Source organism: Erithacus rubecula (genome assembly GCF_903797595.1).
Source record: "Erithacus rubecula genome assembly, chromosome: 15".
Taxonomy (NCBI): domain Eukaryota; kingdom Metazoa; phylum Chordata; class Aves; order Passeriformes; family Muscicapidae; genus Erithacus; species Erithacus rubecula.
Genome location: NC_136667.1, coordinates 3,910,375 through 3,935,262, shown reverse-complemented (window position 1 = coordinate 3,935,262; position 24,888 = coordinate 3,910,375). Strand labels below are relative to the sequence as shown.

The window sequence follows — 24,888 nt, the reverse complement described above, 5'->3', positions numbered from 1 at the left end:
AATTTTTTTTTAGTGTCACATAGGATATAAAAGAGTCTGTTTAGTGTCTGTGCTTTTCTGTTGCTATTTCTGAAAATTGAAAATTTGTGTTAGTAGGAGGAATTTAATTCTAGTATAAAGAAACATAAACATCAAGGGCAAAAGTACTTTGAAGACTCAGATACGTGTTAAAAGCAATCAGTTCTAAATCTGCACAAGAAAACAGTAAGTGATACAGATGTAAGGTAGCATCCTTTGAGAACATTTTGATCAGTATGAATTAAAATTTGGAACAGGAATCAGCAATTGTACCATCAGTGTTCAGACCAGCAGTTCTAATCACATCAAGTTCCATTGATCCCTGTGGGATTTATGAACTTTGCAAGAAGGAAAAGTGATTGCACATTTTCTTTCTTCCTTTATTTCCTCTGGCAAAAAAGAAATCATATCATTCAAAAGAATGTTCTTCAAATATACAACCATATTTATTGTGACACTGGTTGTTGAACATTCTTAAATACTGGTTTTTTAGATTCTTTTAGGAATGGTCTGGATGCTGAGAGGAGTTCAACTTGACTCCTAAATATGTGACAAAAATGAATTATCTTCTTGAAGTTCAATACAGGATTTTAAACTACCTTCTTCAGTAAACTTCCATTCCAAGAGAAAATAAATTTCACTTAAGGCACAAGCGTTTTCTGATTTATTCCAAATCTGTTGATGTATGTTTAGCTCATATTTCACTGTTACAGACAGACTTGTTGCTTGGCCAGCTCCCATTTTGAAACTGTGCCCAAGCGTGCTGCACATCTCCTTAAAACCATTATTCCAGCTTGTCAAATTCCTTGAAATTACAATCCTGCTGTCTGGAACAGTCCCAGAGATGCTCCCTGCATGATACAACCCAGTAATATTTTCTGTGTCTGCTCCCTTTCACACCCATGGTGTCAGTAAATGTGGAGCAGAGTGCAGGGAATCCCCTGGATGTTAAACTGGAAAAAGTCACTCCACATTTTCCAGTTTAACAGGACCAAGTGATGGTGTCTAGCCAGCCAAAATGGTTTTATTCTTGTTTCTTCTTCCTAATATTTCTCTCTGCCTTTCTTCCCCTCCAACCACTGACTCTGAGAATTCTCTGCTGCGCTACCTGAGCGATGACAAGATCCTGGTGATCCAGGAGGAGCCTCTGGCACAGAAGGACAACAAAAGGGACACGGGCAGGAGGTCCAGGAAAAAGGGGAGAGGAGCAGGGAACCCCAGCTACCCCATCAGCCCCTCGGTGCTGGCCCCCAGCATGAGCACCAGGCTGGAGCCAGGGCAGCAGGACGTGCTCGGCTTCTCGCTGGCAGAGAGCAACACTGTGCCCCTGTACCATGTGAGTGTCACCTTCCTGCCCCTCTGGAATGCAGCCATCTGGGATTGGAATTCAGGAGTTCTGCTGTGGGATTGACCCAGGATTTCAGGTCATCTCTTAGGATTGGGCCAGGAATTCAAATGTTCGGCTGTAGGATTGGTCCAGGAATTCAGGTGTTCTCATGTATGATTGACCCAGGATTTCAGGTGTTCTCTGAGGATTGATCCAGGTATTCAAATGTTCTCCTGTAGGATTGATCCAGGTATTCAAATGTTCTCCTCTTAGGATTGATCCAGGAATTCAAATGTTCTCATGCAGGATTGATCCAGGTATTCAAATGTTCTCCTCTTAGGATTGATCCAGGAATTCAAATTTTCTGCTGTAGAATTGATCCAGGAATCCAGATGTTCTCCTGTAGGATTGGTCCAGGAATTCAGGTGTTCTCTTAGGATTGATCCAGGTATTGGAATGTTCTCATAGAGGATTGACTCAGGTATTCAAATGTTCTCCTGTAGGATTAATCCAGGTATTCAAGTGTTCTCCTGTAGGATTTACTCAGGTATTCAAATCTGCTCCTGTAGGATTGGTCCAGGAATTCAGGTGTTCTCTTAGGATTGATCCAGGTATACAGGTGTGCTCCTGCAGGATTGACCAAGGTATTCAAATGTTCTCCTGCAGGATCAATCCAGGTATTCAAATATTCTCTTAGGTTTGATCCAGGTATTGGAATGTTCTCCTGTAGGACTGACCCAGGAATTCAAATGTTCTCCTTTAGGATTGACCCAGGCATTCAAATGTTCTCCTCTTAGGACTGATCCAGGAATTCAAATTTTCTGCTGTAGAATTGATCCAGGAATCCAGATGTTCTCCTGTAGGATTGATCCAGTTATTCAAATGTTCTCCTCTGAGGATTGATCCAGGCATTAAAATGTTCTCCTTTAGGATTGACTCAGGTATTCAGCTGTTCTCCTGTAGGATTGATCCAGGCATAAAGGCAGTGTTCTAGTTCATGTTTTCATGCTGTATTTCATAGTCTGAGGAAGGCTGCTCAGTGATGGTGTCATGACAAATTCCTCATAAAAGTCGCTTATTCAATGTCAGTATTGTGACAGCTTTCTCATAAAAGTCAGGACAGAACAGCAAAACACAAGGCAAGAATCATTTGCTGTCAGATGCTTTAATAGAATCCTGCTCTTAATTCCTCAGTCTCACTGAGTTTAGTTTAATTAGTCTGTATTATCTTTGGGGATCCTGCACTCAGCCTGTGATAATGATTTATTATACATTCATTTATAAGCTTTTGTATTTCCACTTTGATTACTGTGTCTTGTAAAAACAGATGAATTTAATGGAGTTACTGTTAATTTAAATTTGTTTATTTAAATTGTGGATTTAAATCTCTCTGGCAGAGATTATCAGTATCACAAATTCAAAGCAAAGGGTTTCTAACCTGGAGAGAAAATCAGCAGGCAATGTTTTAGCTTGAATGAGAAAATTGTTACACAACCCTGCAAACAAACCCCAACAATATTTCACAACTTGGTGGATGAATCAGCTGGTTTCAGTCAGTTTTTGGAATTCTGTGTATGATCTGCTGGCTCACCTGAGTTCTGAAGAGAGGGAAGTGGGTCATTTAGGGCAAGATGGAAATTCCACCCTTGATTCCAGGGCTGAAATTGTACTTTCTTGCAGGATTTCCACACCTTCGTGCAATTAATTGATGCAATAAATCAGCAGTATGTTATTGTATGGCAATAAATTAAATATTTAAAAATACCCAGATGACACAATATGTCAGCTCTAAAGGAAAAGCAGGAAACTGGAAAACAGAAGTTTTCCTGGAAGAGATAACATGGAATGGTTGTTCCACCCTAAAAGTCAGAGCAGTCCCTGTTTACAAACTCTGCTTCATGTGCAGTGACTGCAGAGGAGGGCACAGGTAAAATAATTATTCATGGACTGACAGAGCAGTATTAATTCTTTTATCACCACAAATTCTTGGAGCAGCATTAAAAGAGACCTTTGCAGTCCTTCAGGAGATAATCACAGGAATCAGAATATCTGAGGCACTTCGTCAACTCCCTTATAAATATACAAGAGGAACTGAGTCGACAAATACACAGAGTTGCTGACACAGATTTTGTGGGTTCTTGCCAGCTCAGAATCATTCACATTAACGTCTTTCCACTTGGAATACTGAAAGAATTCTGAAAAGCCAAGCAAAAAAAAAAAAAAAAAAATTAAAAGGGGCATATTTGTATTGAAAGAGAGCTACCCAGAACAAACAAAAATGTGAAATATCAAAGAACATTTCATGGCAGCTTGATAGCAAAAAGGAGAAGTAACAGAGAGTTGTTGTGTTCTTAGATATAAATTTGAGTTTTAAGTAGGTCAGCTCATTTCCTTATTATCTTAAGGTGTTACCAGGATTTTTATAAGCATGTTGATATATAAACCTTTTCTGGATAATGAGACTAAATCATCTTAAAACAGCTTTTGCTACATTTGTATTAGAAAAGTTGACAAAACTGGTTTAGCTTTTTCTCCTTACTTTTGCTCTGTGCTTTTCAATGGAAGGCAAAAGTGCAGAACTGTTGGAATCACATTTCCATGAAATCCTCTCCTCTTAACACATGCCCAGTACAACTTCTGGACACAGATCAAAATTTCAGCCTGGATAAGTGCTGTGGGAATCAGAGATGATAAATAGGATTTTCATCATCTTTAGTGAAGGGAAGGTGATAATGCTTTGTAATCAAACAAGGATGGCTTGATGGAAGGAGGAATTGAGCATCACTTAGCCACTGCTTAATTTTCTAAGCCATTCCATAAATATGTAACCAAAAATTACAGAAAGCCACTTACTTAAGAGTAGTTTAAATTACCAGACATAAGAAGATTTGCAAAATTGGTAATTGCAGAGATTCACCACTAGATTATTGCTTTGGAAGGAATGTTGATTTGGAACCCAAAATTAAACAATTAGCCTGATTTCATAAGTTGCTGGGAGGATGCAGAGTTCCTATATAAAATGGATATTTAGGTAATGCAATATTGGCAGCATGCCCAGGATATAAAATGATGCATGAAGCCCTGTTGCAGTAAAATATTCCTGTCAAGAAACACTGCCCCCTTCCAGGATGTATTTATAACTCTAATTTAATTGATATGCAATGTCACAGAACCTAAGCAAGAGTCAATTACAATTAGCAAGGCTGTTCTAAATAATTATTAATTAATAGAATATCTCTTGGAACATGACTTTCTATGTTTACTAATGCTTCACCTCTGAAGTGACATCATTCACCAGGTTGAGCCTAAATATGGCCTAAGAAGGGTAAAGTTAAAACCTGAACATGCTTTTATTTTGTATTGCCAGAGCTCATTCTGCAGAAAATCAACTTATCACAGGACTCCAGCTCAGTAGACAAGATGCACCTGGGAAATTTTTCATTTTGTATTTCATACCATAAAGCAAAACACAAAAAAATCCTGAAAAACCTTCAGGATTTTACACAAAGTTATAGAAAACTGTGCCTATCCTGCTGCTCAGTTCCATTTTGCCCTGTGGCAATCAACTTCCATCTTAAAAGAGAAAATTGAAGTTCTCATTCCAGATCCAGCCTGGAAATCCACACAGTGTTCAACTCTGTGGTTTTATTGCCTCAAACTTGCACAACTTTCTGAAGCTCTAAAATTCAATTTGCTGGTTACCACATTACATTCTCCAATTGGATAATGATCTCTCATCTGTCTTTACTTGGTGATAAATGTTCCAGGACTATTATCTACAGAGTAATTTAATATTTTGCTTTGCAGTATGATATATTAAAAAACTGGGGAATAGATTGGAATTTCTTTTTTTTTTTTTTCCTTTTTTTTTTTTTTTTTGAATTAGAATCCAATGTGTTGAAAAGACTTAATTTTTAATGAGCTTTAAGATCAATTCTTTTCATTTCAATGTTCCCTTCACAGTAAAACAGAAATAATGGCTGCTTTAGGGTATTCACTGAGAGTGCCAGAGCAGGAGTCACTTTTTATTTTAAAGATAATTTGAAGCATGATGGTTTTTTTAGGGTTAGTCATTGTTACACAGCACTTGCTTAACTCCCTTTTAATTCCCTCCTTGCTGATCCCAGGAGCTTGGTAGCACATCCCTGTGGCACAGGGTGATGGAAATGCTCTGTAACTGTTCCTGGGGCTTGACAAATGATAGAAAGTTTAATGGAACATGCTGAGAATTAAAACCTGTGCAAAACCAATGTAGAGCTGGGTGTTGTGCAATGGGTGCACGCTGGGATGTGCCAGATGTTCCAGATGCTTTTTTTGGGATGACAGGCAGTCTGAGTGCTGCTCTGATAAGTAGAATAATTAAGACAGTCTGGGAGAATCACACGTGTTCAGCTCCACTGACTGGAGGAGGAACCTTTTATTGCCAATTTTGCAGGAAAAGTGCTCATGTTTTATTTATCCCTTCCTGCTCTTGCAGAAAGAAACAAAACTGTGCTGTCAGGGATGAGCATTGCTTTCTTCAGAGTTTTATTTCCTTTCTGAATTGCTGAATAAATTCTATCTTTGCTTTTTATTTAAGTATCTGTAACATGGGAAACCTGCTTTCCCCACCTTGCAGTAATGCTGGGAAATCACTCTGAGGATGATTGTGTGGGTTCTGGCTGATCAGAGAAGCCAGGATAAGTATTTCTGGCTTCTGTAGCTTCAAAATGTTGTACTGATTGTAAAATAATATTATTTTTAATTGGGACTGTGCACGTGAAAGCTTGAAGATGGATCCTTGAGTAGCAATGTCTAATGTCTTTCTTTAGAATTTTGTCCAGATCTGACTCTCTAAACTGCACTCTTTATTCATCTATAAACAGCTCAAAGGGAAAAAAAGTATTTTAAAAGGTGTTTTACAGTATAAGGAAAAACAAAGGGAAATAAAATGTAAAGAAAGGTTCTTTTTAACAATAATGCCATCAGTCTTTAGGTTTCCTCATTCAATCAGTGAACAAGAACTTCATAGCTGGATCCAGGGGGGAAAAAAATCTAAACCAGTGGTAACCCAGAACTCAGGTTCTCCTTGATTTCTGGAAGAACCAGGAAGAACTGGATGTGTTTGCAAATTCAGCCCCAGGACAGGCTGCTCAAAAGTTCAGTGCCTGCTTGGCCCAGAATTCCTGGTATTTGTAGTTCTGTCAGGACACTGCACTAAGCAAACATCAGGCTGCCTTTATCCAAACATATGCAGTGTTTTCTGAAGGAATTTTGCTCTATTAGAGCATATTTAAATGATGATATTCTGCAGTCTTCAAACAAACCACTACAAACTAGCAATGCAAGTCAGCAAATGAAGCATCCATTAACCTGCTGTGAGTTCATGGGGAAATTGCCATTTGTAAAACATTCTGGAGTCCTCTGACTCCACAGAACCACAACACAACTGAGTTGTTCTGTATTCTATTATTTTAGCAAATGAATTTGTGCCTTGTTTTTATTGTTTTGCCAGGCTACAAAAGAAACAGTTTAGTTTATATATAGTCTACAGCTAAATTTAACGGCCATTTGTTAATAACTATTAGTTACAACTGATATTATTGCTATGATAATTGCAATATTTATCCTCCAGAAGATGCACCAAATAGAAATCTCTCCTTATCACACAAATACCATGTCCTGCTGCTGAAAGATCAATGTGCAAGAATCCAGTTGAAACATTTTGGGGACTCCTCTGACTTTCCTCAGTGGCTCAGCCTTGCCCAGTTCCCTTTCCCAGCAGGAGAACAGGGAGGAGGTTTTGGGGGGCAGGAGAATTTTGTGGCCACAGGTAACCAGTTCCTGTGGGAATGGGGAAACTGAGGAAAAGCAAAGGGAAGGAATTGATTTTTTATTTCCTGTCCTCTCCCTTATCTGCCCCCTGTTCCCCACGATGTGCTGCTCATCATCCCCCCATCATTCCAAATTCCAGAGCATCCCTTCCCTCTGCCTTCAGCCCATTTCCCCACCTGCCCTCTTCTTTTATTTCAGCAAATTTGAGCACCTCAAGCTGTACAGGAATGTAGATTACACTGGGTGATTTCCTGTCTCTGTTATCTCTCCCCTCAACCAGGGTGGGTGGAAGGAAAACCTCAAAGGCCACTTTTATTTTTAGCTCAGCATGATAATTTTGAAAGCAGATTTGATGGGTGGGAGCATCAGCTCTCTGAGGTAGAGAGATAAGTAAAGCCCCCTGTAACAAGGCCACTGTTGAACAAACATGATATAGAGGAATCTTCAGGATAATAAATGTATGAGTTAAAGAAGCAGCAGAAGAAATAATTTTTTTCCTTTTTTTCTTTTATTTATAATAATTCAGTATCTGAGTGTAGAAGAGTGGAAGAAAAGTATGATAAAGAAGCTTTTGAATTTTTGCACCTGGATAAATGATATATATAGATGGAATAAATATCTTGAATTTGGCCACTGAGATGAGTAACACACATGAAACCATTCTAATCTCATTCCATCTCTTCCTTCCTCTTGCTTTAGGAAACAAATGAGTGTTGAATATTTCCACATATCTCTGCAGCTCAGGGTTCTTCTGTTCTCAGAGCTTTATCTGATTTCTTTACTTAGAAGAAATTCTGATTCAAAGGGATTTTTTTTTTTTTTTTTTTTTGTTAGAAGTTATTTATAGAAGTTTCAGGTCAATGGGACTTTCTACAGAGTTTCCTTTGGGAGAGGAGCCTCAGATCTGCTGGTGGGACCAGAGAAGTTTTTTGTGCTTTCATCTCCACTCGTGCAGATCTGGGGAATCCCTGGAGCCCAGAAATGTGGAGCTGACTGAAGGAGGCAGAGAGGTGCCAGTGACCTGAATTTCACAGAATTTGTGCTTTATAGTCTCTGACAGCACGACAAGACTTGTGCCTCCTGAGCCTCCCTCATCTCTGCTGCTCATGAAAGTGGCCTTGTAGTAAGATGAACTAAAGTTTTAGTTTGGGAACTGGGAAAAAGCTTTTTTTTTAAATGTCATGAACTGGTACAAAATAACTGCTCAAAAAAAAAGTTATTGAAAATGTGGCTGAAAATGCAGACAGGAACCTTCCACACTTAAGGCATTGTCAGCATTGTATCTGCCTGTAATTACAATTACACAAGGAAATTAATTTTAGCTAGAGGTAGACATTTATAGAAATGCCAGAGTGTGGGTGTTTCCATTTATAGTATCAGAATTTCTTTATAAAGGTTGGCATTTCAAGATGGCAACAAGATTGTTCTCCCAAGAGAGCTTCTTTGGGGAGAAAATTAGTCAAAAAAAGATGCTAAATACATGACAAAGGTCTGTAGTAATCCACACTTAACTACTGGTAATAATCTCTGTGTTAGTGAAGAGTTGGTCAGGAGCTGAGATTTTTTTCTTCTAATAAATTAATTATTGACAAAAACTTTAAAAGGTGTAATTATATTTTTTTATGTTTCAAGTATTAATATCAACAATTTTCTCTGTGTATTTATATAGTTATTCTTCTTTGCTCTTTTCTAAATTACAGCAACTAATAATCAGCTACAATAATCTATGAGTTGCTCAATGGTTAAATCATCTTTTTCATTTTTCACATTGTTATAGAGTCTTTTTATATTTCCCTGCTACAGACTATGCTTCAGTTAATGAGATTACATTATTCAATATCTTTGGAAATTAATGCTTGGTAATGCAGAAGAATTTGTGGTGTTGAAAGACTGACCTCTAGAAAAATGTATTTTATTATCAGAAGCAAATTTCTCTCTAGAAGGTCTTTTTGCAGCCAAATATATGCAAGTTCCCATCACACTAATAATCATTTATGAAATATATCTGATCAAAATAAATCTGGAAGGCACAATCCAAGGTGACCACGTGTGACAGGGGTGGGGTTTGTGCATTTCCTTGGAAGAAAATAAATAACTGAGTTCTTACAGCAGTGCAAATTTGTAATTCAGGTGCTGGAAAGAGCAGCCAGAGCAGGGTGAGGAGTTTTAATTCAGCTTTTGAAGGGAGAGTGGGCTGGCTACCATTTGGGAGAGAGGGAATAATCCCTGATTTGGAAACACTTCTCTTTTCATTCAGGAGCATTTTTGGAAAAGGAAATTAAGAAATAGAATGACTGAATTAGTAGTACCACTTTTAGTTGCTAAAATTAGAAGCCCTGGAAGTCAGAGGGATAAGAGAAGGAAAGCTCTGAGCCTTCTGGTAGGAATAAATTCTATTTTTATAACAGTAGTGCTGCTGTCAGAGTTCTTTTGCTCGCTTGGCCACACAAGATTTTCCTGGGCTGTCCCCAGTATTTCCAGGGATGCTCAGAGTGGTTCATTTGTATTTAGCAGTGCATTTTCAGCACCCAAACAACACCTCTCAAGCAGATATTTTGCTTTAGCTGTGTGCTGTTAACTCTTCCAGTCTGCTTTGAGAAAATGTGAGTAGTTCTACAGGGTATTTTCAATTTTTTTAAAAGTTCTCTAGGCTACATTTCAGCATCCTCTGAGGAGAATTGAGGCATTTATGGCTCTCAGGAAAGCCTGTTAATGTTTTTGTACTCAGTCACTCAGTGGGGAGCTCCTGCCTTTGCCTGGTTTCCAGAAGGAATGGCAGAGAACTCCCTGCTTTTAGTGTAAATAATTTCATTATTTTTCATCAGATAAGGCCTCTTATTTGAGAGGGATCATCCTTGCTGCTGAAACTTGCTTTTAAAAAAGCTGCTTTTTTTTTTTTTTTTTTTTTTATCAGCTTTTAAAAAGCTGATAACTGGTTCTGAACTGGGCAAGGGACACTTCTTGCAGGAGGTGGTGGCAAAATGTGTTTTGTGGGTATGAAATCTGCCTTAGAAACTCTGCTGCAGAAATGTACCTGAGCTGCCACACAGCAAACATCCTGTCCCCTGTTCCTAATTCAATATGATCTGTGGTCAAACATCTGCTGCAAGCCTCAAGCAGTGGAATTAATACACAAATATTGCTCTTGCTGCAGTTCTCAGTTTCCTATTTGATTTATCCAGAAAGTCAAAGATTTCACTAGTGCAGATTTCTGCATTTATAAACAAATATATGTGGATTTTACAACCTGTTTGGGGGGTGTTTCTGTAATTTCTTTTTTTGTAATTTCTTTTTGGTTTTTTTGTCATTTCTTTTTTTTGTCATCTCATTTTTTGTAAATTTCAAATCCTCCATCATAAAACTTGTTTTAAAGTTACTTTAACTGTCTGAAGATTTTATTTTTAACCTTGAATCAGCTGCTCCTTACTCTACCAAGACAGGTTCATTTCCAAACCTCAGAGGAATAACCAGGGTAATAAATTAAGTTATTTAAAGGTGTGTAAGAATGATGGCAAAGAAAGCTCATTCTTCTAAAATTCTGTATTCTATATTGCAATATTTGTTCTTTCCATTTAAACTCACTTTCAAATATTAACACTTTTGCAAACATTCAAACAAATTTCAGTTCCCTATTTTTAAAGAGTTTAGATCACAATCTGAAATTAGTTTATAAGTGCAGATATGAGTTGTTTTAAGCATGATCTTAATTTTTAAATAACTCTTAGCTGGAAATTAAAATAAGTTCCATTTCCTTTGCTTTAGAGTTGCAGAATGACTGTGGTTTACCTCTGTCACTTGTTTCACTGTGCTCAGAGTACCAAGGAAGTCTGGTTTTTATACGTGTTTAATGCTCTTTATTTTTCTTCTACAGAGAGCAGGGGATACAGTCAGTGGAGATACTGAAAGGTAAATTACTTCTGTTATTCTATGTTTAAATATATACACAATTCTATTTGTGAATTCAACTCCTTTCTTTACTTTTAGAAACTTTGTTGCAATATTTGAGGTATACATTTTCAGGGTTTTGCTGATATCATTTAGCAAATGTTCATTTGCCATCAAACATAAATATAAATGACAAAGGTTTAAAAAGTTCTTCAGATAAAAGTTTATAAAATATTTGTCTAGGGGGAAAAATTATACTGCTATATTGCCCAATCTACTTTTTTACTTTTGAAATTCAGAATTTCAGACTCACTCTGAGGATGAAAAACATAATGTGTGTCTAATACAATTTTCACAACCAGGCAGAATGTTTCAATGAAATCTACATCTAATTCAGTCTGTACAAAATTGCTGCTTACATTTGTGGTTTGGAGTAGACAGATATTAAGAATGGGGTCTTCAGTTTGGCCTTTAGGTCTGAATTGAATCCATTTATTCTAATGAAGAAAACAGTGATTTTGTCTTTCATTTCACTGCTGAAATTCATTTCATTGTTTATCTGATGAAGTATCTTCATGTTGCATCCAAAAGTCACAGTAAAAGAATGTTTGAAGCAACAGCTACTTTATATCATCATATATTCCAATTAAGTTTAGTTGTAATCTATGATAATTATTCTTTTTTATGTCTTTTTTCATCCTGTATATGGCCTAAACCTATTGAGGAAGCTGAATAATTAATTAGAGTGCTTTGACCAATCTAAGGATTTACAGCTGCTGATGATTCCCTCCAGTGCTATAAAAAATCTGAATTACAGCTGAAACTCTGAGGTGCAGCTCTGTCAGCTCTTAACCACCTCATGCTTGATTTTTTCTGGGCTGGCAGCATTTTCTCCTCTTTATGTGTGTTTTAAACACCACCATGCAGTGAGCAGGTGATGCAGCTGCTGCTGTTTCCCTGGGTGGGCTGTGCATGGTTTAAATTGCATTTAACCAATGGAGCAGAGACTGTGAGCAGATTCAAGGGGGGCACAGATGAAATCCCACCTCAGCTGGCAGTGCTGTCCCTGCTGTGCCAGAGTTCATCACCTCACCTAAGTGTAGGGTTTGCTTTGACAGGAGGTTAAACATATTAATAGTTTAATATTAGTATTTTGTTCCACTCCCCAGCATCCAGGGTTACCTGGGGGGGAAATGGGTTTTTCTTGATCTCTTTTGAAGTAACAACTTCATTTCACCTTTTGCCTTTACCTCTTACAGCTGAGTTTTGAAAACCTGTAAATCTATTTCCATTTATTCTCCCCACTCTTTTATAGGTTTTGTCCTGTTCCTCTCTCCCATTTATTTCTCCTTATTTCCTCCTTCCTGCCTGAATTTCTGCATCACAAAGAAACCCCACACCCTTCCCAGAAGCAGCCACTTGTCCCACCCTTTTATTTCTTTTTCCACACCCACATTTTCGTGCAGCCACAGGGAAGAGCTGCAAAGTTTTTTTTTTCTTCTGAGCAATTTTGTTCTTCCCAGAGCAAAGGGCACCTGATTTTCCCCAGTGGGTTGCACATGCCCTGTTTGGCAGGGACGTGGCAATCCAGATGGAACATCCCTGGTGGACAGGACAGGGCATCTGCCAAGAGACACTTTCCAGGGACACATGACTTGATGAAATTTTGGCAACCTTTCACAGCAAAAGGCTATGCTTTTTATATTCTTTAATAGAAGAGTCCTTCTCCCACACATTTCAGATTTCAGGCCCAAAGCATGACCATATTACATCTTTTCAATATGTTTAAAAATATTTCAAGAAGCAGAATTTTATCACCTTCCTAATAACCTTATTTAAAGTGATTTAAACAGCTTATACCAAAATAAAAACCAATTTCCAGATATTTAGAGCTAAGCTTTGGAGTCCAGAGACAAACTGTGTAGATAGATTGATGCATTTTAGTGAAATACCATTATCTTCAATAGCTGAACGAGGGGGAGTTTAGGTTGGATATGCAGAAATTCTTTCCTTTGAGGGTGGGGAGCCCCTGGCACAGGGTGCCCAGAGCAGCTCTGGATGCCCCTGGATCCCTGGAGGTGTCCAAGGCCAGGCTGGACACCCTGGGACAGTGGAAGGTGTCCCTGCCCATGGCAGGGGTGGAACTGGATGAGATTTAAGGTCCTTTCCAAACCATCCTGGCACCCAAAGAGCTCCTGGCTGGGGCAGCTCTGTGCACAGGGCAGGACCCTGCCCATCACACACACACCTGCCCTGGGACACACCTGAGCTCTCCTCACACCTCCTGGGCTGCAGGTTGGGATTTTGGTGCCTGGAGAGGCTCCCTGGGACAGAGGCTGGAATAAAATAGAATAAAGGAATAAATCATGGATTTATTAAAAGCTTTCAGAAGGATTCACCTTGGGCAGTGCAAGAGCCTGGCTGAGGTTACATCCAAGATAGAACCAGAGTCAGAAATTCTCACACTTTTATCAGTTTTGTTCCATTTCCATACTGGGTTCATTGTCCCATCCCAGCTCCAGGCTCTGCACTCCCACCCTCCCAGATTCTCTCCTTAATTCTCTGTTTGCACTTTTTGGGGCTGGAGCTGCAGCGTGTCCTTGGGTCTGGGCTGGACAAGGATTGTTGTGTGTGCCTGAGCTGGGAGGAGAACTTGGAACACTTTACATGAACTACAGATTATACACTAATGCAGTGCAGAATGTGGAAAATATGCAAGCTGAAATTTCAGGCACCAATTCAGGAATTTGCACTGGAGGATGTGTGGGTGCACTGAGGTTTTAGGAAGGCAGGCTGAGCTCCTGAGATGATTTGCTCCCCTGTTTGCCAGCAGCCTTTGCCCTGTTGGGGGCTGTGTCACAAACCCTGTTCAGCAGGCTTCTCTCTGGGCTTTGATTTCATTTCCCTTTAGAAGTTTTTCCAGTTTTAGGAAGCCTTGACACCTGTGGGTTCTGGCCATGGGTGGTCAGGGAGCTGTGACATCCCTGTGCAGACCTGGGTGCAGATTTCTGCTTCACTCAGCCCAGGTCTGCAAGGGGGACAGAGGCAGAAAATCTGCAGCATTCACACCTGGCACTGCTGCTACTTGAGTGAACACTTTTCCTCAATATCTGCTTAGTTTTCATATGAAAATGCTGCTCAAGTTCTTTCTCATAACACATTTTCTCTTCGTAAATAATGCTTAAAGATTATTTTAAAGCATGATGTGCTTTGGAAATCACTTTTTTTTTTTTTTTTTTTAAGTTGTGGTTAATGCCAGAGAGATAAGAAGAGATGAACATTTTAAAAAATAACTTTCAGCCTTGACATTTTGCTGTAACTTTGCACGTTCAGATGCACCTGTCCTGCAGGGGTGCAGAGATTTACAGGTGCACCTGAGTTGCTTGAAGCATCAACAGCCCAGGGCACAGACCTGAGCCAGGGATTTCAAACCTCACTAGAAAACACTCAATAATTAATCTGCAGTGAGAATTTGCTTGTTGTGACAGGAATATGTTACATAAGAGATGGGAGTTCTAGTAACCTAAATGTAAATCATGGATCCAGATGAGGTGATTAAAAATGCATTCCTGCAGATAAATTCAAAATGCTACATGTGTGTGTTAGTCCAAGTTCTGAAAAATGGATAAAGGGAGACTTTTTCATCCACACAAATTCCAATATATGGCCCACAGGTAGGTGGAGCACGTTCAAGTCTCAATTGACATTGCTTAAGTCTTTTGGGTTTCTGTCAAACAGAAATAGTTCAGAAATCCACTTGAGGATTCAAAATATAGTATTATAAAATATCTCAGAATGAGCCTGTAATTTTAACTTAATTATTAAATAGTATTAATTACATTAATAAATGAATGCAATTTCTGCAGTTATTTCCTTAATATTTTGCCTTTTCTATGTCATATTATTTATGCAAGGAATGTTTCTTGCAGACATATTGAAATAATTGTTCGACTTGTTTCTTGTTTTCTCTTTGTTTTAATTGGTATAATCTTTTTCTAGATCTTAAAGTTTGTTTCAAAAGCACAATTACACATGAACACATATTTAGTAGATCAGCAGTTTTAATTGATTGGAGAAATATTGATCCAGGTGCTTATAACTTGTATCACTGCATATCTTCCTCCTTCTTTTCCCTTTTGCTCCTTTTGCTGTAACAACAGATTTCCTAAAAAAAAAAAAGCTGAAGAATAACTCAACCAAAAATGATTCAGAGCATTTCAACCAGAACATACAGCATCCTGGGAGTCCCCTGTGTCTAAATTGGTTCTGCCTCTTTCATACAGAAAATTTCCTGGTCTAGAGAGGAGGAAAGATCAGTATTTCCTTCTTCTGTGGTCTGCACATCTGAATGCTTCAGGAATAATTAGATTTGGGGAGGAGTATTTGATAAATATAAAATCTTTTAACAAACAAACCTCCTGCAGGCTGTTGTAAAATGTTCCCAAGTGGAAAAATGACATTTTTTGCACTCTAGAACACCTAACTCTGACCTGAGTTCCTGGCCAAGGTTCCAAAATCCTGGAGCAGGCTGCTCCTATCACCAGTTCCAGATTGCTTCCCTCACTTTACAGATTTTTGCTGCTGAGAGTCTGTGATTGCTGCAAGGAGAGCCCTTATTCTGGTTGCACAGAGGCAAAGAAAACTTGGCTAAGGAGTTGTTTGACACCACCACAGATGCACAACTGAGGTTGGATTTTGGCTGACAGAGAGAGTGGAAGCATCAAAAGTGATGCTTTCCATCATTTAATTCCATATGGGATTGAAAGGAACAGCCCCAAAATCTGGGGGAAGTGCCAGGAAGGATGGAACAGCACTGATGGCATTGTCAGGGACGGGCAGAAATGGGCATTAATGGCACCATCAGCAGCATTTTGGGATCTCTCCATTCCCTCCCCAAATGCCTGAAGCTGTATTTGGTTTTTCTTGTTTCCTTCAATCCATGTCACCTACAGACAGCTCAGAACATCAAAGTCTTGCCTATCAACTTTTACAATTTTAATTTCAATGTTATGTACTCCATCCCTTCACTGCAGACTGGAAATTTCCTTTGCCTCAGGACTGTAGATGTTTCTAACCCACAATGCAGAAGTAGTTTCTGCTGATAAATTTGATTTCTCCTAACAATGGAAATCTTCAAATGAGAAAATGTCGCTTCCTGCCTGACTTAAAACAATTGTTATTATGACCAACAGAATTTGGCAATATATTAAAAATGTCCACAATTCTTTTACTCCTTTTTAATTCCTCCCCTCAATCATTTCCCCATTTCTGCATTCTGTTGCTATTTATGTGACATATACAAAAACATCCACAGTTAAGGATTCTCCTTTTCCTTAGTTTTGAGAGCAAGAAGGGGAATTGTGTGTTTAAGAATTTCTGTGCCAGATTAGACAAATCTGACCCTGATTCTGTGTCCTATTTCCATCATGGCAATGCTGTTTGCACTGGATGAGGAAAAGCCTCTGGTGCTGCTGCCCTGCTTTGTTCCCCAGTCTTTACAGAACTCACATTTACCAGAAATCATATTTTAGCATTTTAAAGTGGCAATTCTTGGTATCTGTGGTATCCTGTAGCAAAATCTTATAGAATTTATGCTGCAGGATGCTGTGGTTATATTTAGAAATTCACAGTGTGTCTGCAAGCACTGTGTAATCAGTTTGAGGGTTTTTTTCCTGTGGTTATTTGACATCTTTCTTCTGTCTGTCCTAGATATGCAAGTTCTGCCATTGACCATCCAGGAAACACATCCATGAGGAAGGTAATAATTTATAAATGTGCTTTAAATAAGCAGAAAACTCCTCAGCTGTTCAATTCATTGCCATATTTTTAAAAGATACCTAAGATATCCCAAACCTTGACATTTGCCTATGTTATGGAAAAGCTGAAAACAAAAATCCAAACTTGGTGTGTGTTGTGAAGTATGTGATGGTTTGGGGAGGAGAATCACACACCATGTTGGGCTGGAACTTCTGGGGGGAGGCTTACCCTGAAGGTAAAGGAAAGTTTTAAAACTCTTAGAATATTTAAATAGTGCCAATACTATGACAGGGAGATTAGGGATTAAGATTTTCAAATATTTTTGTGGTATCAACTTTGAGGTGCTCCATTTTCAATGGAAAATAGCTGTAAAAAATATTGTTTTATAATTTAGCATTTTGCAATTATTTCCTACAAAGGACAAGCAACAGAACCTTCATTTGTAGAATGTCAGTTCTTCATTCTGACTTAGAGCATTTTGCACTGATTAGGTTGGACCAGCCTGGGCCATGGAAGGTGTCCCTGCCCATGGCAGAGGGTGCAATGGGATGAGCTTTAAAGTCCCTCCCAACCCAAACTTTTCTGTGGCTGCAATGACTCAGCTCTAAATAATTCTCCCTAAAAACTCCCGAGGTTAAAACCAGTGAAGGTACAAGCAACCAGTTTTTCTTTTCATTGTTTCTGTGACAGCATTTCTCCTGTCCCCTGATTACTCTGAGATCTCCTCTCCTTCATTGACCTTCATCCCTTCCATCCCAGCACCTTTTTGGTTTGCCCTGCGCTGGTTTTGGGTGGGGTGTCTGTGGCAGGGTGTGCACTCTCTGGCTCTGCCCTTTCTGTTGTGGTTTTGATGCAAAAATTGAAACTGTGACAGCCCCAGCGAGTTCTCCATCATCTGTCTGGCTCCCACAGCAACTCTGAGTCATTTGGAGTTGTGAGTTCTGTTTCTTCACAGTGTTTGCCACCGAATTAATTATATTATAGTGCTTCTTTTATCTCTCAGAATGTGCAGCTTGAATTTTTACGGTAGCAGTGCTAATTAACGAGAGATTCCCCAGGTATTGCAAACCTTTCACTTTCTCTAGTTCCCTTGTTTTGAATACATTCTATGTGTGCATAAACAAAACAGGAAGGATAATTAACTAAGCTCTTTAGAAAAAAGGTATTTTTTATTTCAGAAAGATACACTCAGCTCTGCCTTGATTTGTTGTACTTTTTTGTTTTTTTCATTATTTTAAAAACTTTTATATTAGATGATGCACACCAGTTTTTGGTATCTCCTCCAGACATTTCATGTCTTGCAGTTCTTTAAATTTTACATTTCATTATAGGGTTTTATTCCATCACTGCATGTCTCTAGCCTATTTTGTGGGGAAATGTGGCAATGTCTTTTTCAGGACCACACCTGCTTTGCCCTAATGCATTTCCCTGGAAAGAGGAACTGAGCAGATCAATATTGCTGCTGTGATCTGCAATACATCAGCAAAACCCCCAGAGCTGCTGGGCACGTCTGATATTTTCTCTCAGAGTTTTGCTGTTTCATTTTCTGTATTTTGCCACATTTCCTCCAGCACAGGAGCATTAATCTTTGTCTCCTCCTGCACGAAGAGATGAAGTTAAATGGGGGAGATGTGCTGAGTTAGAGCACGCTGCACACTCACTCACTGAGCTTTCCCTGCCAGAATTCCCACATTTTGGGGAACATTCCTGTGCTGGGGGAACAGGCTGAGGTCAGGAGAGCACAGAGAGCTGGTGGCCTCCTGTCAGGAGCTGCTGATCCCTGCAGTCCCAATTTTCTTATTTTCTAATAATTTTAGAATGCTGCGACAAAAATAAAAAGTATTTATTTTTTTTTTCTCTCCTGAGACTTATTTTGTCAACCACCAAGCCAAAAAAATCCTTTTGGTGTGGGAAGGGTGTGACTTTAACACATCATTGAGCGCAGGATTTTGCATGTAATGTTTGTGGTGAATATTTCTTTTTGAATGCATATTTTTATAATTATTTCGTTGATGCAACAAACTTCAAATACCAGTCAATTTATCAGCTCACACATGGGACTTTACATCTTAGTTTTCACAGCTATTCATGCAAAGAATCCTTGAGGGTTTCATTGCAATCATAATTAATATTTTTTAAAGCTATTTTAATTTGCAGATTTGACAGAGTGTGGTTTTCTTTATGATGTTGAGGAAAGCAGTGAGAGAAAAATGACAGAAGGGAGATGCAGTGATCACTGATGCTGTGATAACCCTGGAGAGGGAGTGGATAAAAGCTCTTACATGTTACTGGAGTCTCATCATTTATTTATTTTTTTTTTCCTTACAGTCATTCCATTACGCTTCCCTCAGGGTAAAAAGCAGAAAATGGTCAAAAGGTAACTCCTTTCAGTTAACATTTTGAAACAGAAAATGAGGCTCTTTCTCTGATAATAAGTGATCTGTATCAAAAGTTCAACTCGATTCAAATATTTCTAAATGTGATAGTAAGGAACAAAGGAAAATATCACATTAAAATATCAAAATAAATGTTTTATAGGTATAATATTGCTTGGGTGGGTGGTAAAATTTCCTTTTCCTTAGGAAGAAGGCAAGGAGCAGCTATGAGCAAATTGATGAGAACTTGCTTGTGGAACAGAGCAAAAGATGGTGTTTCATATTCTCTAAATTTCTTCCCTGTTTCACAGCTGTAGGACAAATGTAATTCTTTTAGCATCATAAACTAGATGTTTCAGAGAAAAAAGTCTGATAGGTAAAGGAAATTTCTTACAGAGCTTTTTTCCAGGAAAATAAATTATACCTTATTTATTTAAAAACCTGGTTTATTAATATTTACAAGGCAACCTAAATCTTTCAATTAGGATTCATTTAAATGATACCAAGAAAAAGAAAAACAACCCTATTCCTGGTGATATGCATTTAACAGGATGCTGTAAAGTTAAAATATTGTTCACTTCAGGATAAAAATCATGTAAGCATGTGCACTGTTATGGAACTGAACAATCTTTCTTTTTTATTGGTTATAAAAATTGGGTTTAAAAATTCCCATAGTTTGACAGTGCTAAAGAGAAGATATAAAGAAAAATGTAATGTTTGCATCTGTGTGCAGATTGTGTCATACTCTGAGCTCCTGACTGAGGCTAAATAAATCCAATTTTACTTTGGAATGATGCTGTCCATCTTAATCAGAAAAAAAATGCAGCCCTTGGAGGAATGAACCCTCTAGAGATTAAATAAAGCATTTAATAAACTTTTCATTTTGCATTCACTGGGAAACCAAAACTGCAGGGCACTGAATTTGGAAATGGCTCATTCTGAGGCTGGAGAGGATTTGGCTGGGAGGGTTTTGACTCAGAAATGGAACATTTTTGCCCCTCTGACCCCTTGTGTTCCCAGGGAGTTCCCTCTCCAGCGTGAGCAGGAGAAGAATTTCCTGCAAGGACCTGGGGCACGGCGACTGCGAGGGCTGGCTCTGGAAGAAAAAGGATGCCAAAGGTTATTTCACCCAGAAATGGAAAAAGTACTGGTTCATTCTGAAGGATTCCTCCTTGTACTGGTACACAAACCAGAATGTAAGTACACACCATGCTTGGACAAAGTAAAAATGAAACCTCAAGCTTTATAATTCTCTTAAAATCTATTTTCATTGCGTGCTGCTGCTTTAATTGCCAGGTCTGAGATGCTCTGGCTGGAAATATTTCAGTTGAAATGCCTTTATAAAGTCCATGTTCAAGCTTAATAAAATAGCAGATGTTCATGGCAGTCTTTAAGAAATGAATGTGTCTGTAGTTAATCCTTTTCCACAGATTTATTTGGACTAACACAGTGTTCACACTCAGCTCTCTCCCCAGTCTCACTTGTGGGGGGATGTGTGAAGTGTGACCATTTGTGTTAGTTAAGCATTCTGTGAAACAGATGTGGAAATCTGAATTTGTAAATCTCTTTATCTAGAAGATATTTTTATATCCGTGTTCCTCTTGCTTTTTTGCTGAATTAGTCTGGAGTTTGCAGTTTCTCATGTGTAAAATGCTGCTCTTGGTGAAATTTTCCTGAAAACCAATGGGCCTATGCTGGTGCAATCTGCATAAATGTAGGGGAAATAACAGAGGGGAGAAGCCCAAAATGGTTCATTTGTCAACCATTCTGTTCTTCCATTTGTGTGCAGCATCCCAGCCTGAGCTGAGCTGAGCTGGCTACTGATCTTTTACTCCACCTCTCCCATTTCCTTCCAGAGGATGAGTTTAGCAGCATAAATCCCCTCAGTTTTTGTGGTTTGGTAGCCCAAGAGGTCCAGGCTGTGGGTGATCAAGAGGTTTTTGGTGTTTGGCATTTCCTGTGCCAGGTGGGATCATTGTCTGTGTCCCCCTGACTCTCAGGCTGTGGCTCAATCCAAGCCATAATTCACTGTGCCCTTGCTAATACCTTTACACAACCTGCCTGGTGTTAATATTTCTCCCTGCTTTTCCTGCTGAATTGCTTCAAAAGAAGCAAAAAGTGACAAAAAAACAGCTGTAAAATGTAGATTTGTGCTGGAGAATCTGAGAGCTCTCCTGTGGTTAGGTGCTGTGTTTGGGGCTGAAAGGTTTCCTGTGATTTTCAGCACAAGGGGATTGTGCCTCCTTTGAGAAATTATCAGTTTAGTTACCTCACTGAGGTTATTTACATTGTGTGCTGAATTGAATCCACTTCATCATAAAAGCAGTATGTGCAAAACACATTCAGTATTTCCTTTCACTGGGTAGCTGTTCTTTGTATAAAACCCAAACAGCTGCTGCTCATTTCTCTCTTCTTTAATTCTGTGCTCTTTTTCAACATTTTTTTTTTTCTCATTCAATAGGATGAAAAAGCAGAAGGATTCATTAGTTTACCTGAGTTCAGGATAGACAGAGCAATTGAATGCAGACGAAAACAGTAAGTAATGTGTCAATTATGTTTATAAAGGATTGCTCTTGCAAGTTTGCTATACATAGCACTGAACACTTGCAAAGTCCAGAGAAGAAAGTTACTGAGAAAAAAAACCTTGAAATCTGTAAATATAATATCATAGATTCACTTAAGCTTTAGTATTTCTCTTTATTATAAAAGATGCAATGTAATGTAAATTTCATTTACTGTATTAAAATGAATGGAATAATTCTTTAGCCAGCTTGCCAGATAGTCCAGTTACAGCTTCAGTTAAATAAGTAAATCAAAAAGCAATGAATACTTTAGTAAAGAGATAAAATTTTCTCAGGTTCAGTAGGGCTGTATTTTCCCACAGGAAATAGCATAACAAATATCATAGCAGGGAATGGTGAATATAATCTTAATTTTCTCTTTATGGAGGAAGCTTTTCCTACCCAATATTGTGTTGCTCTCAGCTGCTAAAATATTTAAGTTCCATATGCAAAATGAATTCTGCATTACTGCTTATGTGCATATTGCTACTTTTACATTCCACTCCCCTAAAAAGCATATTATAATATTTACACAATTAAGGAATATTTAATAACAGTCACTCATTGGAAACAGTGTTGGGATTGCAATCAACAGGTTTAACAGAACAATTCCAATGCTTTGAGAGTAGCACTTTGCTGGTATCTCCTGAATTATCTGTATTTGCCTTCTCTATGTTTTCCTACTTTTAACTAAGCATACATAGATTTTTCCTGTGCTTTTCCAATGACTGAATGCACTTTTGGTCTGAGGAAACAAGTCCTACAACTATGAGCACAATACAACAGAAATATTGAAGATATGAATTACAATAGAGACTGCTCATCAGAAAATCAAACCTCTTCAGTTGCCTGTTCTTGTCTGGGGATATTATTACTGTGTCAGAGAAGTACAAGACATTGCAATTTACACTTCTATTTCTCCTTTCAGCTCAGGGTATCACTATAGAAATTAAACATGAACTGAGCACTATAAATACCTCAGAGCAATGAGTAGATATTAATAATGATACTGAACAAAAATACAGGAAAAATAATACCCTTTTGTTAGAATATAAAGCACTTAACAGATTTCAGTGAATTAACCAAGATCAAACAGAAGGTCATTGTGCACAGCTAGAAATAGCTTCCAGAGCATGAGAACACAATCCCTCAGAACTCAGCTTAGAGAAGGATTTCTGTAGGGTATATGCACAGGGTATATGTCCCATTAAATAAAACTTTGCACACGACTGAAAGCTGAGAACCTTCAGGCTTTGGATCCTTCCAAAAAGAGGCAGGTCCAGAGGTAAAAGTATAATGAAGATGTTCAGAGTCTATTCCCTTTTCTCCCTGAGCTGAATTTCCATTCATGGATGACCATTTCTGCATTTCCCCCATCACAGGAGCTGCACCTTGCACCTTACCTCAGCCAGTGTTTCACCTGGGAGTGAGTGCAGTGAAATTCAATATATCCAGCATGTGGGAATGGGAGCCCTGGCTGTGTCCAGCCCCTGTGAGCACACCTGGAGAACACTTACCTGTCCTCTCCTGGGCTGTCCCACAGGAGTGAGCATCATTCCATTGCCTGCCCCCACTGAAAAGCCAAAATCACAGCATCAGCTCTCCTCAGTGCAGAACTAAGAACATTTTGGAACTTAATTTAGATTTCCCCTCAGATCTCTGTTATTTTCAGAGCTATTGATGTGAAATGTTCAAACCCTTTTGAAACTAAAGGATTTGAAGGCTCACTGGGATAATAATGGATTTCTGTCTCCCACTGTTCCATGGGATGGGGAGTTCTGCTCCTCACCTGGCTGCTCCTGATGCCCATGGCTCACAGTGATGGAATAGCCTTAAGAGAGCTTTCTCAAGAATATAGACAATTGAATGCATCATTCAGTCTGGGTTGATGATTTGCCTCAGTAATGCATTTAATGAAGGAACCCTGATGATTACAGGAGCCATGGCATTAGCTCAGGCTGGGTCAGCTCTCCAGGCTGTAGCTGGATGTGCAGTGACCTTGTCCCCGTGAAAGGAGACTTTTTGCATTGCCACTGAAAAAACTTTCCACTGCTTTTAGGCAACACCTGCATCCTCCTGATTAAAAGTGATCACAGAGTATATGAGGAATTATAGTTATTTGAGTTTGTATGCTGTGTTATTGTGTTATTTTCAAAGATACTGATAATTATAATGCCCAAGAATGAAGATTAATTGAGCCACGGGTATCATCAATCCTTATCAACTGGTGCTTTGCCTGAACCTTCAACAACTTCCATCTAGTGAAAATTTTCATTACCTAGTTAATGCAAATTTGGGTCTTAAATTTATCAAGAATATGCCACAGTGTTGGCACTTCATATTGAAAGTGTGTAGCCAGAGCTCAGTACAAAAGTCATTGTAGTACAGGCAGACATGAAGGTACAGCTTAAATGTTATTAAAAATGTTAATTTTATTACTTCTGAAAAGAGCTGGACAGTTTTTGCAGACAGAAAAGCTCCCTTGAGCCACTGGTGGGCCCCCACAGGGAAGAAACTTGCTGGGCTGTGTTAACTGGAGTGCAGCCAGTGGATGAAGGGATTATTCTTTAAACTGGCACTCACCACACCACATCTTGATTATTGCAGCCAGTCTGGGGCCCTCCAAACCTAGCCAGATGTAAATATATAGATATAATTCCTCTAAAATATTCACATTTATACATCTCAAATTGTTCCCCTGGAGACTCCAGTTCCTAATGCTAGAAATGTATCTAAACCCTTCCCTAATAATAATCTTAGTGACACTGCTGGGAGATGAAAATGGATTTATTGTCGTGTTTTGCAGCCCTATCACAGAACTGCAATGCATTTAAATCACAAGTTTGCACAGAATTGGGATCTCCATTTCATAGCAATAAAGATCTCTTTTCTGCAGTCTGCAGATACAGAACAGTGCAATACATTATTGCAGCTTTAATGTTCACTATCTCAGGAGATTATCACAATAGCAGACACAAAGATCTTAAGGAACATTCATATGGAAACTAATTAGAGCTGTTTGCAGGGACCTGGCATGTGGGAACTCCTTTGAAAAAGCAGCCAGACCTGCAGCATTTAACTGATTTATCCTGACAAAATTCTTGCTCTTCCTGCACTTTATGACACGCTCACAAGTTCTGCAGCAGCTGAG

At 38.7% G+C, this 24,888-nt stretch overlaps 1 protein-coding gene across 1 annotated transcript in view; it reads left to right on the top strand.

Moving 5' to 3' along the window:
- LOC306808623 (connector enhancer of kinase suppressor of ras 2-like) overlaps positions 1–24,888 on the top strand; it is a gene marked incomplete at its 5' end in the record, with an annotated part of 175,918 nt that overhangs the window by 134,417 nt on the left and 16,613 nt on the right. Inside the window, 6 exons of the mRNA XM_079319342.1 lie at positions 1,101–1,354; positions 11,031–11,065; positions 16,754–16,802; positions 19,130–19,178; positions 20,197–20,372; positions 21,638–21,711. Of these exons, the coding sequence (XP_079175468.1) occupies positions 1,101–1,354; positions 11,031–11,065; positions 16,754–16,802; positions 19,130–19,178; positions 20,197–20,372; positions 21,638–21,711 (637 nt within the window). The remainder of the gene's footprint in view (positions 1–1,100; positions 1,355–11,030; positions 11,066–16,753; positions 16,803–19,129; positions 19,179–20,196; positions 20,373–21,637; positions 21,712–24,888) is intronic.